The sequence below is a fragment of the Bufo gargarizans genome, chromosome 6 (genome assembly GCF_014858855.1).
Source record: "Bufo gargarizans isolate SCDJY-AF-19 chromosome 6, ASM1485885v1, whole genome shotgun sequence".
NCBI classification, from domain to species: Eukaryota; Metazoa; Chordata; class Amphibia; order Anura; family Bufonidae; genus Bufo; species Bufo gargarizans.
The window spans coordinates 350,253,736-350,274,915 of NC_058085.1; the positions used below are offsets into that span (position 1 = coordinate 350,253,736).

At 42.8% G+C, this 21,180-nt stretch overlaps 1 protein-coding gene across 1 annotated transcript in view; it reads right to left on the minus strand.

Moving 5' to 3' along the window:
- Positions 1–21,180, minus strand: part of LOC122940096 (alpha-2-macroglobulin-like) — a 174,593-nt gene that overhangs the window by 65,524 nt on the left and 87,889 nt on the right. The window contains exons 18-24 of the mRNA XM_044296442.1: positions 17,155–17,293; positions 6,882–7,107; positions 4,987–5,113; positions 3,279–3,400; positions 1,746–1,803; positions 1,493–1,576; positions 578–754 (exon numbers count right to left, since the gene is read on the minus strand). Of these exons, the coding sequence (XP_044152377.1) occupies positions 578–754; positions 1,493–1,576; positions 1,746–1,803; positions 3,279–3,400; positions 4,987–5,113; positions 6,882–7,107; positions 17,155–17,293 (933 nt within the window). The remainder of the gene's footprint in view (positions 1–577; positions 755–1,492; positions 1,577–1,745; positions 1,804–3,278; positions 3,401–4,986; positions 5,114–6,881; positions 7,108–17,154; positions 17,294–21,180) is intronic.

A 21,180-nucleotide genomic window follows, 5' to 3' on the forward strand; every position in this document is an offset into this window, starting at 1 on the left:
TAAATAACTGCTTTAATACTGTCATACTGTATGTAAAACAAAACTTTAGAATAACATGTAAAGTACAGTATTCATCAGCTTAACTACAAAAGGTCCTACAATAACACTTAATACAACTCTGTTCCAAGGAGAACCTAGAAAACAGCATGGAATCCAAGGGCTTTCTTGTAGAATCATTTTATTTTGTATTTGCAGACCATTCCAAATTTCACGCTGGTTTGACCTTTCAGTGAATCTCCATGTCAATTTTTTCCCACAAACATACCCCCCAAAAAACATGCATTTACCATTTGCAATCATTGCTCATATCATAGGGTATCCACAAGAAACCAAATAATAATAATTTGTAGCATAATGTCTGTTTAATCTTATGTGAAAACCACTCCGATATACATTTTCAAACCACCATGGTGGAATTGAATTACAGTACCTAGCTTTTTTGTGAGAAGAAAATGAGTAAACTTTAGAACAGGGGTAGATATATTTCATTGTCAGATTTGTAAATGGAAATGAATAATAAAATTATAGAGAAATTCATGCTAATAAAAAGAAAAGCAATGGATGAAGGATTTCTCACCCTGCTCCAGGAATGTTTTGGCTTTGCTCTGAATTTCTTTGTTTAGTTGATGTGATTTTTCTAGATACTGCAGGATGTAGATATTAGGTGCAAACAAAACCATATTCTGTTCTCCGCAACCATATGGCATGGCCAGGAGACGGTCAAGGTTCTGCATAGCTGTGCCCATTAGATCCCCTGCAAAGTAATAACATCATTCAAATACAACAATAATAGCATATTGATGACATCAGAGAAATTTTTACTAAGCTAGATGTGCTAAACTTACGGGTATGGCTCAATTTGACAAAAAACTGCATGCAGGCCTTGCATCACATTATGTATTTTAGCCATTTTTATATCTCAGTAGGCAATAGGGTATGGCTTAGAGTGGGTGGGTCATGACTTACTAAAATGAATGTGGCTTAAAATGCAAAAGTGTGCCAAAATTGTGTCAAAATTTTGGTGCAAACTTTTGGAGCAAAGTGAGCCAACCAATAGGTAGTGTAAAGTTAGACAGTCATACAGAGCCAGCCACTGTGATACATTTGTCATCTATAGACTGCCTGGTCCAAGTTTAAATTGCCTAAATAATACCCAAATCTGCCCCATCATGTTGAGCATTGAAGAGCCTGGGTATGTGAGCAAATTAATGGTTATCACTGATCTGTTACCAAAGACCACCAAGAAATTGGTACTCATCCACTTCCATAGACCACCATAGATGCTGACACTAACCCCTCCTCTTCATTAGACCACCATGGATGCTAACAATAACCCCTCTTCTATATTAGATGACAAAGGATTGCATTGGAGTTCTAAAAAAGACACTATTGTCAGTTGTCAAACTCTTTAAAGACATGTCTTCTCAATATCTGTCAGATGGGGTATAGCATACTCTAATAGTTTATATAGATCATAAATCATAGATCTTACCCAAAACTGTTATATATGCTCTTGCAGAATCCTTTAGAATATTTTCAGGGACCTTTAGTGATAGCTCTTCTGGTTTAGGCTGATCTGGAATATAATGCAAAAGAAGTTGTGCAGGATTAGAAAAACATGGTTGTTTTCATCTGGAGCAGAGTGGGAATACCAGACAATTATAAAATACTGTATTAATATGTACATATAAACTAAAAGTAAATGTAATATCCTCCCCAAAAACATAAAGGTAAGGATTTCTTACCTCCTTCTTTGATACAGATCAGATTGCTGTGTGCTTTTTCCTCAAGAATACCTCCAGGCTAAAAAGATCATAAATATGCGGTCACAAATATCAAAAGACACACAAACACAATATATCACCACAAAACTGCAAAGTTAGAATAAGGCAAATAATCGTTTACCGGTATAAAATCCAATGGGAATTAGAAGGTAGCAACAGCCTCTGCAGAACTTACATGTATACTTCACAGCTTAAAATGTAGCAGTTTTTTTTTTTTTGTTTTGATAATGGCTATGCTGCATGGTAGAATCATAACTGTGCAGGTGTTTTTGGGCTTCCTAAAAGTTTTTTTTCAGCCATATTATCCCTGTTTCAGTTACACATTTAGGCTAGATCTACACAACGACATGTGTCACGTGATATTTTGTCGCACCAATATTCGCGCAACAATTTTAATAATGATATGCGACTGTAGCACAAAATCCATCCAAGATGGTCTCCGGCTCCAGAGCGGTATGGTGACTGAACGGAGGCAAACTGATGCATTCTGAGCGGATCCTTTTTTATTCAGAATGCATTAGGGCAAAACTGATCCATTTTGGACCGCTTGTGAGAGCCCTGAACGGATCTCACAAACGGAAAGCCAAAACGCCAGTGTGAAAGTAGCCTTACAGACACACAGGAGGCTCCTATAATCTTCACAAGCTGTGTAGAAACAGTTTTTTTTATCAGGCTTAGAATTTCTGCTAGCTTTCCTGTGAGCCATCTTTTGAGTTTCTGTTACTAGAGATGGATTTTGTCTGACAACATACAGTGAACTGCAAATTAGGTGGAAGTGCAAACCCTTGTGGCCATGACTTAACTTTTTTTCAGGTGGATGCAGACATAGTTATTAAAGTGATTTAGAAATGTGCTATTTATACCATTCTCTAGGCTTTAAATATTGATGACTTATTCTATGGATATATTATGAATATTAGATGAATGGTGGTCTAACTTCAGGCACCCCTACCGATCTGTTCTTAGAAGACATTGTGGCGCTCGGCTCCTTTAAAAATATTTATACAACTGATATTGTACGGAGTCACATAGAGGTTTTTTAGTGTTGGATTCCATATCAATGTTACTGTAATACAAATTATGCATGTCAAAGACCAGGGACTCTATGTGCCTCTGTACAGCCTTCTGTCCCTATCTTGTATGTTTTGACTGAAATCAAAAAGACTCATTACTCGACTAACATCTATAGCCATCCTAACCAATGACCTATTGGAACCTGGCCCATTGGAGCACTCACCTTTGAACTGTCTCCTATTAAATGTCTGGTCATTTTTTATGCAAACCACAAAGTTTGTGGGCTCTTCTAATCTGTCTTGTGATGTGGCCGCGGGTCCCATTAAGTATAATGGGTTGGGCGGAGATCCGGCCGCATTTCAGAAGACAATGCAGCAGATTGGCCGGACTCAATTCATGACATTATCTGCATGAACAGCTCAATGGATTTCACACTGGAGGTGTGAAACTAGCCTTGGAATTCAAAGATTGCACACTCACCTGTATGAGTACTGACTTTACAATGGTATCAGTTCTGCCTTGCTTTGGGACAATCGGTACCTCATTTCCACATAATTCCTCAGTGTCCACAGCTTCTGTCTTTACTGTGATATTCACATCACCTCGGTAGGGATAGAAACATGGTATAATATTGTTAGACAATGGTTGTGGAAACACTGTGACAACTAACTGATTTGACTGTGGGCTACACCTGAAGGCATTATACTGGTGGTCCCATGGTTTTAACCCTTTAACCCCTATACAGAGATCTGGTTCTCGCTGCAGGGCAGCCACCAGGCCACTACCTCTTGGAATAGTCCTGGTATAGTTTGAAGCTGACACACGGGTCAGAGACTCCAGTGCAAGACACAGGAAGCACAGCCAACATCATACACAGGGCCAGACAAAGAATAGGCAGGACACAAGCAAATCCAAGGCAAAACATGGAGAGAACCAGAATGAGGATAAACAGGCAGAGAACATGCAACGTTGATGGAATAGACTTCAGGACACGGTTAAAAAATAGCAGATACATTAGCAGAAACTAGTAAGATGGAAAGGGCACAGTTCAGACATAACAGGTCCAGGTAGACAAATATAAGCGCCATCACTAAACAAAAATAATATTTGCAGATCTAACAGAATCTGTGTTCAGATGCACAACCAGGGGCAAGACACAAACTCAGGACATGTATTTAAAAAAAAAAGACATGTGCAGAAAGATTATCCATGCCACAAAAATCGATTCCAATAAGGCACAATTGATTGACCCCAGTATGTGACAAGCTAGGAGTTGTATCATATGTCATCCATGCAATAAAAATAAAACCTCCATGTATTATTCAGAATAAATGATGACATTTCATATTTTTATCAAATTATATCTAGCTAGTCAAGTAATGGCCAGAGTGGTAGTATACATTGCTAGAGCTGGAGGATACATAGGCTGAAAAACTTTTTTTTCCCATTTTCTTTCTCATTTTCTGTCCTTATTACAGTGATATTTTGTTACATTGCATCTACATTAAATAACAAAGCAGGTTTAAAAAAAAAACTTGTGGTTTATTTTCTGTTATATGCCTCCATGGTAACAGACTACAAATAAACCTTGTGTAGTCTGAACCTGCAGTCATGTTCTCTTCCATCTAACCTCTTATTTTGCTAACCTACCGAAGGTATACTAGGAAGAAGTAGTGTAAAGCAATATGACTGCAGGATCAGACTACACAGGGTTTGTTTGTAGTCTGTTACCATAGAGAAATATAGGTCTATATAGACACAAAACAGTACAAAAAAATAATCAGGACTGTTTGTAAAGTGGCTTCATACAGTATTTCATTTTAGATGCCCTGGAACAATAAACAGTTTGCAAAGGGGATATAGTGTAGCCGTGAAGCTGAAAACCCAAGTAATCTAGACTAGATACTTGGAACAGGCCATTGTTAGGCAGCTTTAACCTAGTATGCAGCCTGTCATACATGACGGCTGTTAATATAAAAGCACAATTGGCACTTAGCTAAAGGTAGAAATGGACTTAACCAATTTTTCTTTGTGCAAGATGAATCTGCAATCTGAAATATTTATAAAACTATCAAAGCAGTATTTTTTTATTAAATGAGCAACTTTTTAACGGTTTTATCTGTTGACATTGAATACATTTCAGAAATGTTACAGTTTTCCAAATCATGATGGGCTTCATGACTCTTACCTAGTTTAGAGGCTTTTAGGTCCCAGTAGAAGGTTTTGCTCTCATCTTCACACAGACAACTGCTATACTGACAGTCAGGGCATGGTTTTTGTTCTAATTCATCAGTGGTCTTCAGAGTGATTTGCACCTGACAAAATATGTGAGAACAAAAGGATATTTAGATCTACAAGACTTCTGGCAAAAAAAAAGTCAAGTCAAGATGCTTTTTGCTCTTTCCACAACTCCAGTAGACAGTCAATGAAGGGGGCTGTACACTTTCTCCATTTAAAGGGAAACTGTCACCTGGATTTTGGGTATACAGCTGAGGACATGGGCTGCTAGATGGCCGCTAGCAAATCCGCAATACCCAGTCCCCATAGCTATGTGTGCTTTTATTGTGTAAAAAAACGATTTGATCCATATGCAAATTAACCTGAGCTGTGTCCTGTCCCTGAGATAAGTCCAGCGTGAAGGAGCCCAGCACCGCCCCGCATCCTCAAAATCTCCTCCTTGCTCCCCGACATCAGAAAGCTAGAGCGCCGTAATCTCGCGATGCACGAGCTAGCGCAGTGTTGTCATAGTGTTCCTTCCCTGTGCTAGCATCGGCCTTAGGGAACGGACTGCACATGCACTAGCTCGTGCATCGCGAGATTACGGCGCTCTAGCTTTCGGACGTCAGGGAGCAAGGAGGAGATTCTGAGGATGCGGGGCGGTGCTGGGCTGCTTCACGCTGGACTCATCTCAGGGACAGGACACATATCAGGTTAATTTGCATATGGATCAAATCGTCTTTTTTACACAATAAAAGCACACAGAGCTATGGGGACTGGGTATTGTGGATGTGCTAGCGGCCATCTCCTCAGCTCTATACAAAAAATCCCGGTGACAGGTTCCCTTTAAGGCTACTTTTACACTAGCGTTTTTTGCGGATCCGTCATGGATCTGAAAAAACGCTTCAGGTACAATAATACAACTGTATGCATCTGTCAGGAACGGATCCGGTTGTATTATGTCTTCTCTAGCCATGATGGATCTATCTTGAACACCATTGAAAGTCAATGGGGGACAGATCCATTTTGTATTGTGCCAGATTGTGTCAGAGAAAACGGATACGTCCCCATTAACTTACATCCATTTTGCTCTGTCTCGTCAGGCGGACAGCAAAACGCTGCAGGCAGCGTTTTGGTGTCCACCTCCAGAGCGGAATGGTGACAAAATGGAGGCAAACTGATGCGCTCTGAGCAGATCCTTTTCCATTCAGAATGCATTAGGGTAAAACTGATCTGTTTTGGACCGCTTTTGAGAGCCCTGAACGGATCTCACAAACGGAAAGCCAAAACACTAGTGTGAAAGTAGCCAAAAAAGACATTGTCAACCTCGTCCCCACTCCCAAACTACAATAATCAGTAAATAACTTAAAAGTCTGCAAATGTATAATTATAATGTTTCTCCTCACTAGCTTTCCTCCACTGTGCCCCCTCCAATGGGCTGTGTGCTGCATGGTGATGATAGAGTACAAGGAGTCCTCCCTATTATACCACATGAGCTTAGGAGTCCTGTCAATGAATCAGCATGCAGCACATGGGCTGTCTGAGGGTGCACAGTGGGGGAATGCAGATGGGCAGAAAGATAAAAATGACACATTCTTTTGTATTAGAGGCCGATGAGATTTCTTAAGATAGCACTTACATAACAAGTATACACTGTTACAGTATGGGTGTTATATGTAGTGCTCTATTTAGTAATGACATTCGGGTGGAGCATTGTTGGAGAAGCCTTGCCGTCAGCTCCATAAGCAATCTGGATGGTCAGGAGAGCTCACATACTGTACCTTGTTTCATTACAAAGGCACTACAGAGGGGAGATTAATTGTTCAATTGTAATTATACTATTGTGTCAGTTGTCACTTTTGTTACCTTTATACATTGTTTCAGGTAGTTAAAGACTGAGGCTTTGAGGGTAAATGACTCTCCTCTGACAACAGAGTAAGGCAGGGTAAGATCGACAAAGAACGGCTGGAAAACTCTAAGGGATGACGAAGGAGAAATGCCAAATCCACTGGGTCCCATACATACGGCTCCTGCATTCCAGTCAGTGATGGTATCTGGAGCTCGATAGTGAAGTTCTGTTTTGCCCGATTCTCTATATAAAACAAATTAAATACCTTTTTAAAATAATATATTAATCCAATGGGGGCGGGTAACTCAAAGATTGACATTCTATCTTGTATCAGCATGTACAGTATACAGATATAGTTGTCAATGACCTCCCACCGGAGGCAAAATACAAGTTTTGAATTTAGCCACAGAAAATGTATACCGGCAACTGAGAAGTGCTGTTAATTCTAAAGGAGCATGGATGCCACTCTGGCCAAAGCTAACACTGTGAGCCCACAAAGAGTGATGGCCATTTTACTCTTGCCAATTAACAGGCACCTGATGACACAGAGTAATGTGTTGCCTAGAAACAAGATGACAGATACAATCATCTGAGTGTTTGCTGATTTATTGGGTGATTGGTAGCACTGGCCAATTATCAGGAACTAGTGATCCATGGAATGCTGGTTCCTGCTAGTGGGGCCACATAAATGGGCCTTAAAGAGCAAATTGTGAATTTGATGGTCATTGAGAATTTCTGTTACCTGCTGTCACACTGCTAAGAAGATAACAATAGTTGGAAAATAAATTTGCCATCTCTCATACCAAAAGATCAACCTCCATAAAGTGGGTTGAATTAGACAAGACATAGCTCTTTCGTTAGTCTAATGGACTGGATCCAATTATTCATCTCAGCACAGATTTTTTTTTTTAACAATGATGTCTCTAAAATGGTTTCTATGGGAAACCAAGAACAAAGTTTCACATGTTTTCGTGATGCCTTTTGTGATTCTATTATGATGAGCTTCTGAGAACCTGATACTCAAAGCAGCCCCAAACCATAACATTTCCACCAACATACATTACCATTTTATGTCTGACGCTGGGTTCACACCTGAGCGTTCTGAAAGGAGCGCTCTGTATGCGCGATTGTACCGGCGTTTGCAATCGCGCATAGAGACAAGCGAACGCCCATTGTCGAGCGTTCCCAAAAGTCTATGTACGGGAACGCGCGACAAAACGCCCCAAAGAAGCTCAAGAACTTTTTTGAGCGTAGGGCGTTTTTCAGCGCGTTCAAACGCGCTGTAAAATGCTCAAGTGTGAACCAGGGCCATAGGGAAGCATTGGTTTCATGTGTTGAGCATTTTACGTCTTGTCTGTCTGCAGTGACCAGGAACAGGTACGCTGACGCCACTTATGCAGTAGGCCAGGATACGGGTGGATAATAGTCTGTATTTGTCTTGACGTCAATTGCAGCATGCCCAGGGTATAACCCAGGGCCCTTCCAAGGTGTTATAACACACGTCCCAGATTAGGAATGCCAGAGTGGTGTAATGGCCTATAATGTCTCTGTAGAGTAGTGATAATTGTGTCAACGGTGTCTCCTACCTGGGTACGGCTGGACTCCTGGCTCCTGGCTCACTTGCAATAAATTTGAGTGTAGTGATAGTAGGAGTAATAGAGGAACTTTGCAGCAGAAATGATGTCTAGACCTTTAGATGAAGTTCAAACATTTCTTCACTGAAGATAACTTGTATCCAAGCAGTATACAGCTTTGGTCTCTTGTCCCAGCAGGTTTTAGCAATGATTGGCAGGAAATTAATGCTTCTGCTCTTTAAATGTGAGCTTGCAGGATAAGTCGTCTGCTTGGTAGCTCTGTAATTGTGGCAGGAATTAATCTTCTGCACTTTTCTGTAGCTCCTGCTTTATGGGGACAGACTAGCTGAGGAGGAATGGCAGGGGATCTCCTGAACGCTATTACACAGCCTTCCCCTAGCAGGGGGCAGGCTACACTAAACTCTAACTTCCTTCTCCACCCATGCTGCAGGATGTGGGAACAGCCCACTCTCCACAGAGGGGGAGCTAAACTGGAATAATCCATTCCAGCTTAGATACACTAAACTGGGACTAGTACCTTGCTAATGGAGTTGCTGCCACCTGCTGGTGAACCTGGAAAATTACAGAAAACAATTACATTTAACAGGGTTTTATATGCACATTTGTGAAGACATAATATAAATGACATCAGATGACAATTTACAGGCTCTTAGAAGATAGTAGCGGGTTAAAGGCGTTTAGTAACACAACTCTGGGGTGTTATATTCTCCCTTACTTTGAGTTAAACCGCCCTCGGCTTATGCTTATTGTGAGAGGAATGAGCTCTGGGGTACCCAAATTAATACAAAGTGCTGCATGAAGTACACATAAAGACATACAAAGACAAACATGAAACGGCTTCCCTGAGGTTCCTGCCCGCATGAGTAGGGTGTCCTAATTAACAGTTTCCCTCTCGGTATACCCAGTAAACCAGCGGTCTGCAGTAATCAATCATTACTGACTAACTTTGAAGTATTTTGGCCTAATACCAAAGGAAGCATGGGGGTGTCTTTACTCTGTAGTCCCACCATTATGTAATGAAATGCCCGCAAATGGAAGGGTGGCTTTATCCTGTATTCCCTTCCGTGCACCAAAGTCAAAATATAAGGCTTATAGCACGATCACTATGGTGACTATGGGTAGCAAAAAGGCTCTAAGGTGGAGGCGCCATACCTTAGGCAAAGGCACAGAAGGGGGAGGTATCAGCTTATCCCTGCGCTTCTGGCAATGTCACAGGAGGAGGGTATAATAATCCCATGAAACTCCTGTAAGACAAACCAGGATGGGGGGGTTTCATAGTCCCATTACCAATCCTGGCACATATAACAAACAGGAAGGAGGGGTATATGACTCCTAGCCATTCCCGAAGCAGCGGGGTTACCCTTGTAGTTGCTGGACCTGCCTGGGACTTACCACTTGTCCTACCTGGGTATCCGGGATATATGACACCAGATGTAGGCCATTAGTATTAAGCGTCCAAAGAGGCAGTCCATATAAAGAGAACAGAGCTGTACATCAAGGCACACAGAAGCAAGGTGCTACTGATCTGGCTAAAAGCAAAAGTTTAGTGCACTTTCACAAAAAGTGCATAAATTCACATTGCGGCATCTATAAAAGAGTCCATACAATGGGCGTAAGTACTTGAACGTTGCTTAACCTGTAAACATGAGTGCAAAAACATAGTGCAAAAATATCACAATAGAGATCACAAAGAGCTCAGGTACACGTTCGAGTCCTTTCTTTGGGTGCTGGCTTGTAACGTTGCATAAATTGTAAACATGTTGGGAAAAACAGTGCAAAAACATTATGCATTTATTAGTGTAATCAATATTCAATAACACGCTCAAATATGACTTGAGTCCTTTTTCTTTGAAGTGCTTTAAGATTGGAATACTCTGGAAACACATAAAAGTCACTTGTAATCCACTGGAAACAATAGAGTTAATTGTAATCCAATAGGAAGTATATTTGTAATCCAAAGAATGTTATAAAATGTTATATAAAACACATATCACATAGCAACATGATGAGAGCCATAGTTCCATGAGGCTCTCAAATAACCTGAGAAAGGGGATAAAACAATGTAAACTGAGGTATAAAAAGTTATTGAAGATAGGGGGAGTCCTTACAAAAGTGCCCATCCAGCTGAGGCTGTAACTAGCAGCAATGATGACAACAAAACTGGCCAACAGTCCCTCAGATTTCAAGACCAGTCCACACTGTGGCTCCCAATAATCCTTTATTTGTAGCAAAGGAGCATTTAGAGAAGGATTTGCAGGTCCTCCTCACTACTGGAGCTACTAGAGCTCATCAGGGGGTGCTCCTTCTTCTGGTAATTAAAAGTCGCAGCAGTTGCGGTGCGCCACTGCCCTCTTGTGTTTTCTTTTGGTACTGACTGAGCAGTCAGCCTGGTGAATGCGGTGGTGACATGCCTCAAGCCGGAATCCCTAGCCGCTGCAGAGGTGGACAAAACCTCTGGCTCAAGAGGCTCTAGAAGGCAAACTGGGGGTGCCTGTGGGAGCTTCCAGGGCAGGATGCATGGTTGCAACCTGGGATTAAATGTTAATACAGAGTTATTGATCTGGCCCACCCGTAGTGTTGGGGGTGCAGCCAGGTCAGGTATAAGGGGTTCTGGCTCAGGTTGTGCTACAATAGTTCCCTGAACTGCAACTTGCCATCTGGGGTCTCCTGCAAATGACAGACCCTCCCTGCAGAGCCTGGGGTCTTCCTGCAAGGTCTCAGGGGTAAAAGCAGGGGATAGTGGCTTGGCCAGGAGGGTCACTCCTGTGGCAAAAGGGCCTTGAAGTGACCACATTGAAGTGTATTCAACCTGGTCCCCCACATACAGATTGTGTCGGGCCTGAGGCAGGTAAGTGCGCTTGACAGAGCGGCAGCCCATGAATACCTCGGCTCCCGAGTAGTTATCTTGGAGGAAGCCCACTCCTCTCTCTACAGAAAACCAGAGTACGGTTCCTGTGCGCCGGGCGAGTTTGGGGTCTGCTGGCTGAGGGTCATCCAGCACCTGTTTAACCCACTCCTCAACAGCTGTTTTATACTCCCACTGGCTTTGGGCATGACAGGTGATCTCCATTGGGACTTCTGGATTAAGGTGACTGGACCTGGGTTCAGTCCAGCTGGGCGGCAAAGTGGAAACTCCGGCCGCCTCCGCCACGCCAGCGGCCGTGCGAAGCAGGGCCTCTCGGGGCCTATTAGTAGTGTAGGGGACCGCAGGGTGCGGGATGGCTACAATCTGTTGTTGCGGCTGGGTTTCAGGTTCCTCCTGCTGGTGCTCGGCGGTGGTCGCGGCTGTCTCTGTAGCTGGGACGTCGGTCGCTGGAGATGCAGAGGCCTCCAGGGTCTGGACAGCTTTGCTGGCAGTGGGTTCCATGGGAGCAGGCTTGTCATCGTCGGCCATCTTGGGGGACATCTGGTCTGTGTGTTCAGCCGTCGCAGAGGGATCCTCATCCTCCGGGGTACGGACTGTAGTCTCGACATCATCTTCCGCGGGAATGGCTGCCATCTTTACTTGAGCAGCAGCGGCCGTCTCACCGACAGTTGAGGAATCCACAGCCTCTGGGGACACTCCAAAGGTACTGGGGCCAGCTCTCCTCATGAGTTGGGAGACTCGGATCTCCAGTGCGTGAGTCGCATAAACTGGTTCTCCTTGCACAGTCATTTGGCCCACTTGGGTTGTGGGAGCGCCATCTTCCTCTGCTGCTTGGTCAGGATCAATGCAGGAAGTGAGGGTGGAGCCCATGGGGAGGAGTCTTCGCTCCCTTGGCTCACATTACAGAGTTCTTAGTGGGCAGTGTTTAGTGTTCCTGTTTCCAGGGGGCGTAGTCATCGTTTTCGCGCTCCAGAGAGGGCGTTCCTGCGTTTTCCCGCTTCCAAAAGGGCATGAAGAAGCGGCGCCATTACAGAAATATAATTAACCCTTGGAGTGCCAGTGCGCAATAAAGGCAATAAAGTCAATTTTCAGGGTTTTCACACAGTCTGTAGGCCTTGTAGCAGGGATAGGCACACAATGCGATACTGTTAAAGTAGTGATAGGCACACAATCAGATCCTGTTCGTGATGCCACTTATGCAGTGACCAGGAATGGGTACGCTGATGCCACTTATGCAGTGGGCCAGGATACGAGTGGATAATAGTCTGTATTTGTCATGACACCAATTGCAGTGTGCGTAGGGTACTACCCCAGGGCCCTTACACCTAATGTCTCTGTAGAGTAGGGATAATTGTGTCAACGGAGTATGCTAACTGGGTACGGCTAAACTCCTGGCTCCTGGCTCACTTGCAATACATTTTAGTGTAGTGAGTAATACAGGAATTTTGCAGCAGAAATGATGTCTAGACCTTTAGATGAAGTTCAAACATTTCTTTACTGAAGATTACTTGTATACAAGCAGTATACAGCTTTGGTCTCTGGTCCCAGCAGGTTTTAGCAATGATTGGCAAGAAATGAATGTTTTTGCTCTTTAAATGTGAGTTTGCAGGATAAGTCGTCTACTTGGTAGCTCTGTAATTGTGGCAGGAATTAATCTTCTGCACTTTTCTGTAACTTCTGCTTTATGTAGACAGACTAGCTGAGGAGGAATGGATTCTCCTAGGTCTCTGGACTTAACTCTCAGATGGTTTCTCAGGGGATGCTTTCTTCCTGAAACTCTGGAGGTTGTCTGTGGTTTCTGCTTCTTTCATCCAGCTGAGGCTGAAGTTGCTCAGCCTGGGTATTTGATTAGGTCTCAGCTGAGACAAGATCCTTGCTGTCTTCCCTATACAGGGGATCTCCTGAACGCTATCACACAGCCTTCCCCTAGCAGGGGGGAGGCTACACTAAACTCTAACTTCCTTCTCCACCCATGCTGCAGGATGTGGGAACAGCCCACTCTCCACAGAGGGGGAGCTAAGCTGGAATAATCCATTCCAGCTCAGATACACTAAACTGGGACTAGTACCTTGCTAATGGAGTTGCTGCCCCCTACTGGTGAACCTGGGAAATTACAGAAAACTATTACATTTAACAGGGTTTTATATGCACATTTGTGAAGACATAATATAAATGACATCAGATGACAATATACAGGCTCTTACAAGATAGTAGCGGGTTAGAGGCATGTAGTAACACAACTCTGGGGTGTTACATGTTCAGATTACATGGTTACAGAAATTCTAGTGTTTTCACAGGTAATCTATGGAAAATCTATGTCTTGATATTCTGCACTTTCTGGACTACAGTATTTTTTGTTGGCACCTTCCATACAGCCTCTTATTAATAGTAGACTGATGTGTTTTTACTATCAAAAGTAGGGAGAGCTACCAGTAGATCCTGTGATTCTGGGGTTCTTAGAGACTTACTTCCGCATTTTGCATTCTACTGGGCTAAACTTGCTAAAATGGATTGGCCTGGGCAAGCCGTCTCCACAGACGTCTGAGAGTAAAATGATTGAAGCCCTATGGTATCGCAATTATTTTTAACCCTATTCCAGACCCAATTGTGTCTATAACTTTCTCTGTGATGGTCTTGAGGGTGTGTCATTTCTCAGGGGGTGTGTCTATTTGGCTGCTGCTTTCTCCGTGTAACTGTCACACTTTCTAACAGTAGATAAAGCTGGTGACAGTTGAAGGATGGAACTGAGCATGTGAATGCACCTCGGCTACTGAGGTGGACAGTGAAATAAGGAAAATGACAGCAGGTGGCGCTATATACAGTGGGATGCGAAAGTTTGGGCAACCTTGTTAATCGTCATGATTTCCCTGTATAAATCGTTGGTTGTTACGATAAAAATGTCAGTTAAATATATCATATAGGAGACACACACAGTGATATTTGAGAAGTGAAATGAAGTTTATTGGATTTACAGAAAGTGTGCTATAATTGTTTAAACAAAATTAGGCAGGTGCATACAATTGGGCACCACAAAAAATAAATGAAATCAATATTTAGTAGATCCTCCTTTTGCAGAAATTACAGCCTCTAAACGCTTCCTGTAGGTTCCAATTAGATTCTGGATTCTGGTTGAAGGTATTTTGGACCATTCCTCTTTACAAAACATCTCTAGTTCATTCAGGTTTGATGGCTTCCAAGCATGGACAGCTCTCTTTAAGTCACACCACAGATTATATTCAGGTCTGGGGACTGAGATGGCCATTCCAGAACGTTGTACTTGTTCCCCTGCATAAATGCCTTAGTGGATTTTGAGCATGTGTTTAGGGTCGTTGTCTTGTTGAAAGATTCAGCCCCGGCGCAGCTTCAGCTTTGTCACTGATTCCTGGACATTGTTCTCCAGAATCTGCTGATACTGAGTGGAACCCATGTGTCCCTCAACTTTGACAAGATTCCCAGTCCCTGCACTGGCCACACAGCCCCACAGCATGATGGAACCACCAACATATTTTACTGTAGGTAGCAGGTGTTTTTCTTGGAATGCTGTGTTCTTTTTCCTCCATAACGCCCCTTGTTATGGCCAAATAACTCAATTTTAGTTTCATCAGTCCACAGCACCTTATTCCAAAATTAAGCTGGCTTGTCCAAATGTGCTTTAGCCCACCTCAAGCGGAACTTTTTGCGCTGTGGGCGAAGAAAAGGCTTTCCTCTGCATCACTCTCACATACAGCATCTCCTTGTGTAAAGTGCGCCGAATGGTTGAACGATGCACAGTGACTCCATCTGCAGCAAGATGATGTTGTAGGTCTTTGGTGCTGGTCTGTGGGTTGACTCTGACTGTTCTCACCATTCGTCGCTTCTGTTTATCCGAGATTTTTCTTGGTCTGCCACTACGAGCCTTAACTTGAACTGAGCCTGTGGTCTTTCATTTCCTCAATATATTCCTAACTGTGGAAACAGACAGCTAAAATCTCTGGGACAGCTTTCTGTATCCTTCCCCTAAACCATGATGGTGAACAATCTTTGTCTTCAGGTCATTTGAGAGTTGTTTTGAGACCCCCATGTTGCTACTCTTCAGAGAAAATTAAAAGAGGAGGGAAACTTACAATTGACCCCCTTAAATACTCTTTCTCACAATTGGATTCACCTGTGTATGTAGGTCAGGGGCCACCGAGCTTACCAAGCCAATTTGAGTTCCAATAATTAGTTCTAAAGGTTTTGGAATCAATAAAATGACGATAGTGCCCAAATTTATGCACCTGCCTAATTTTGTTTAAACAATTATAGCACACTTTCTGTAAATCCAATAAACTTCACTTCACTTCTCAAATATCACTGTGTGTGTCTCCTATATGATATATTTAACTGACATTTTTTATCATAACAACCAACGATTTATACAGGAAAATCATGACGATTAACAAGGTTGCCCAAACTTTCGCATCCCACTGTATATACACATTTTATTGAACAACTCAATGGCTACATAGAATTTTTTATTACATACATGCAATTACGAAAGCATTCAGATTCACTAGTTGATTCGAAAAATGTAGAATTTTTTTCATAGGACAACCCCTTTAATTTTTCGACAGAAGGAATGACATATCTGCTAATTTTATGTTCAAAGGGGTAGCTGCAAGAGTTGCAGAAATTCAGAATTCAAGTAAGCTTGCTTTAAAGGGACTATCCCATTATTAATGTATACAGTGAAAATCAGACAACACAAAGTACGTACATGAAAATCTCTTTCTAACAAAGGTAGAACCTGTCCTGTAGGAGACATGCGAATCAAAGTTCACGAAGGATAAATTTCTGGATAAATTTCTCAGTGAAGCCGAATTTCCCCATGCTTTACGGTGGCGAAACAATTTAACCTGAAATAGTGTAAAAAACAAACAAAAAAAAAATCCTACATGATCCATTTGCTCGCTACAGGCCGACGGCCTCCGTGTTTGAAGATCTAGCATGAAATCCTGTGCGAGCTGACGTATGACATCACCACGCCGGCCAGAGTGATGAAGTCATCTCGGGCCATGCAAGATTTCGTGCCAGAACGTAAATGGATCAGGTAAGTATGATTTCTATTTTTTAAAATTCTGCACTCTGTTATTTATATCAGATGCCACGATCAGCTATGAACGTGACATCTGAGGGGTACAAGGACAGGGGGCAATGCAATCGCCGCTCCCTGTCATTGCACCTACTACTTACAAAGAGATGAGCTTTGTGACAAAGTATTTTACCACAAAGCAAAAATTTTTGTAAAATTCAGCAAAGAAGCCAAATTGAATTTTCCAATTTGCTGATCTCTACTCACATGAATTCTAATATCCTGCCGCCCATTTATTTCTTCAATTGTTCTTGTACATTTATTTCAAGCTGGCAGATCAGGAGGTGTATCCTTTCTCAGAGGATGTGTCCTTTTTGCTGCGGCACAGGGAATGTGTCCTTTAACAGGGGGTGGACCTTTCTGATGCAGCATTATGCCTGTTACTGTCACAGCTTCTAACAGTAGATAGGACTGGGAGAAGTTGAAGGATTCAACTAATCTTGTGTGAACCTTTCAGTAAGGTTGACAGAGAAGTAAGAAAAAGTGAAAAAAAAGCAGGCGGCACGATACAGTTAGATTTTATCGAATAATTTGGTGGCTCTACTACATTTTTAATTACATGCATAAACAAAGGTATTTAGCTATAGGTCAACTTTTTAAGGTTTTCTGTGCCGTTTTTACAAATATATTTATTTCTTGGTTCCTTTGTTTTATGAGTTTGTAGTATGTTAAAAGTTAGGAAAAATGGATTTATAGAGAGTTTTCTGAAACCAACTCACCCTAGAGGAATAAGTTTCCAAATCCAAGTCTCGGGGAAATATGCTCTCACTTTTTCAGTTTCTTGTGATTCCTTTCTTATGGCTCGTCCTGTTTCTAGTCTCATGACTTCCACGCCGCTTATGGGCGTTATGTGACTTCCTTTCAAAGCAACAGATGCATAGTAATAAAAAAAACACAATAGTAACTTTTCTTCCTGCAGCTTAGAAAACCCATTTTTCTACATCCTAATAGCAATTGTGTATTTAATATGGGGGTGGGAAAGGTTGCTTGTTCAAGGTGCTTATTAGAGATGATCGAATCGAAGTTGGCGAAGTGAAATTCGATCTGAATTTCAGGAAAAATTTGATTCACACCGAAGCCGAATTTCCTTGCGCTTTGTGGTAATGAATCACATTTTTTCCTAAAATGGCTGCTGCACATGTTAGGACATGGAGCGAGGGATTACCCACAATGCCATGCATGCAGCCAATCAGCAGCCAGCCAGCCCTGTGATTTCACAGCTCTATTGTCACGGATGTAGTAGGGAAGAACACCAAAAGACAACAAGAAGGAAGGGAAAAGACACTAGGCCTCACCGCTAGGGAAGGAAAAGGGTCACCACCTATAAAACCCTGTTCCTGGCCCTAACTCTAATCTGTATGGGCACCTCTCGATGGTAGAGATGCCCATACACAGGAACCTAGAAAATCCTGGTGGCCCTCAGATGCCCTAATGGTAATGACAGGGCAGAGACTACCCGCTCCTTCCCTGGTGAAGGAACCAGTGTCTCGCTGATTTCTAGTAAACAACAAAGGTGGGGGGAATACAAAATACAACAAACTGAACACTTAACTTCTGAGGATGATGGATGAACAGGACTTCAACTAGAACCACACTCCAGGTCTTCCAAAAAACAAATTAAGCTATCTAAAGCAAGGAGTGATGGATAAAGTCAGACTAAATAGGGGAAGGTAAAGGTCACATGATCCACCTCTGAACAGGAGGTGTGGACATACAAGCAACACACAGACATAGTGAACCCAAAACCAAAAGAGGCTGTCAGATCACTAATTTGCAGATAATCTTTCAGACCTTCTAAAACCTTCTACGGGGGACCTCCGGGCACCCAGGACCGACCTTATCAGGATGAGCTCTGTGGAATCTATTCACCAGACGACTAGCATTAACATTGGTCGCTGGAACCCACATCCTCTCCTCTGGTCCATACCCTCTCCAATGAACGAGATACTGGAGGGATCTCCGGAGAACTCGGGAGTCCACAATCCTGCTGATCTGAAATTCAAAATTGCCGTCCACCATGACAGGAGCGGGAGGCAAGGAGGACGGCTCAATAGGTTCAACACATTTCTTTAACAACGATTTATGAAAAACGTTATGGATTTTCAATGCCTGAGGAAGTTCAAGACGGATACAGGGTTAACAATGGCAGTGATCGTATATGGACCAATAAATCTTGGTCCCAACTTCCAAGAAGGTACCTTAAGTTTAATGTTTCTTGTAGACAGCCACACAGAATCACCCACTCTCAGGTCCAGACCACTCATATGTTTCCTGTCAGCCGCACACTTATACCTGTTGCCCATCTTTTTCAGGTTATTTGGGATTTTCCGCCAAATAGAAGACAAAGAAGAAGAAAATCGTTCCTCCTCAGGAATGCCGGAATTATGAGCACCAGAAAATGCACGAAACTATGGATGGAACCCATATGCCCCAAAAAACTGCAACGTATCAGTGGATTCCTGTCTATGGTTATTTATAGCAAACTCAGCTAATAACAAAAATGAAGACCACTCTTCCTGATTCTCTGAAATAAAACATCTCAAGTAAGTCTCCAGATTCTGATTAGTGCGCTCCGTCTGTCCGTTCGACTGAGGATGAAAAGCCGAAGAGAAGGACAATTGTAGACCCAGACGAGTACAGAACGCTCTCCAGAATCTGGAAACAAACTGAGTCCCTCTATCGACACCACATAAGAGGGCATGCCATGCAGTTTCACGATGATGTCGACAAACACCTGCGCAAGAGTTTTAGCATTGGGTAGACTATGTAATGCAATAAAGTGTGCCATTTTACTAAAACAATCGACAACCACCAGAATCACGTTCTTTCACGAAGAATTCGGTAAATCCGTGATAAAATCCATGGACAAATGGGTCCAAGGTCTGGACGGGATGGGCAATGGAAGCAGAGATCCGGAAGGCCAAGTATGTGTCACCTTAGCATGTGCACAGGTACCACAGGCTGACACATAGTCCTCAATACACTTACGCAACCCCGGCCACCAGAATCTACGAGAGATGAGATTGACAGTCGATCTACTCCCAGGGTGCCCAACAAGCACAGTACAGTGATGTTCCTCAAACACATTGTGACGTAATTCGGAGGGAACAAACAACTTCCCCTGAGGACAAGAGTCCGGAGCATCCTCCTGTGCCTCCAACACCCTGGCCTCGAGATCAGGATAAAGAGCGGATATAACCACCCCTTCAGATAAAATGGGACTAGGGTCATTAGACTCACCCCAACAGGAAAGCTATGTGACAAAGCATCTGCCTTGACGTTCTTAACCACAGGGCATTAAGTGACGATGAAGCTAAATCTGGTGAAAAACAATGACCATCTGGCCTGCCTTGGGTTCAGTCGCTTAGCCGACTCCAAGTGATCCGCAATTACCGTAATAGGATGAATTGCTCCTTCCAACCAATGCCGCAATTCCGCGAACGCCAACTTAATGGCCAGCAATTCCCTATTCCCCATATCACAATTCTTTTCTGCAGTCAAGAGTTTTTTTGAGAAAAATGCACATGGGCGCCATTTACTGGGTGAAGGACCCTGCGACAATATTGCTCCTACCCCTACCTCAGACGCGTCAACCTCAACAATAAATGGCTGAGACACATCTGGTTGCACCAGAATAGGGGCCAAAGTAAAACATTCTTTCACAGCAGAAAAGGCCAGTAATGCCGCATCAGACCAGACAGAAATATCAGCACCCTTCCTAGTCATGTCTGTTAAAGGTTTAACCACCGATGAATAGTTCAAGATAAATTTACGGTAGTAGTTGATAAACCCCAAAAACCGCATAAACGATTTCAGATTTTCGGGTTGATCCCAGTCCAACACGGATCTTCTCGGGATCCATACGAAAACCTGAGGATGAGAGCAGGTAACCTAGAAATTGCACTTCCTGTACAGCAAATACACACTTTTCCATCTTAGCATACAACTTATTCTCTCTTAGGATCTGTAACTCCTGTCTCACATGATCCTGATGAGTCTCCATATTAGCCTAATAAATTAGTATGTCATCAAGGTATACAACGACAAACCTCCTCACCAGATGATGAAAGATGTCATTGACAAAGTGTTGAAAAACCACAGGAGCATTAGTTACCCAAAGGGCATCACCAGGTTTTCAAAATGACCCTCAGGGGTATTAAATGCGGTCTTCCACTCATCCCCCTCCTTGATCCTTACCAGATTATATACCCCCCTCAGATCTAATTTAGAGAACACCTTGGCACCAACAATCTGACTAAACAAATCCGGAATTAAAGGAAGGGGGTAAGGATCACGGACGGTAATACGATTGAGCTCACAGAAGTCCAGACATGGTCTCAGGGTACCATCCTTTTTCTTTACTAAGAAAAATCCAGCAGCCACTTGGGACTTGGATGGTCTAATACATGGATGTCAAACTCATGGCCCTCCAGATGTTGCAAAACTACAACTCCCACCATTCCCTGATAGCTGTAGGATGCCCAGGCATGATGGGAGTTGTAGTTTTGCAACAGCTGGAGGGCCACGAGTTTGACATCCCTGGTCTAATATGTCCCTTTGCCAAACTCTCTGTGATATACTCTCGCATAGCCTTTCTTTTGGGTTCCGAAAGATTATACAACCGAGATTTGGGCAATTTAACAAGAGGTGCTGAGTCAATTGCAAAGACAGAAATACTATTCTCTAATGCATTAGTAGTCAACCCGTGAAAGTGTACAAACTGTCCATCAATCAAATTAACTCCT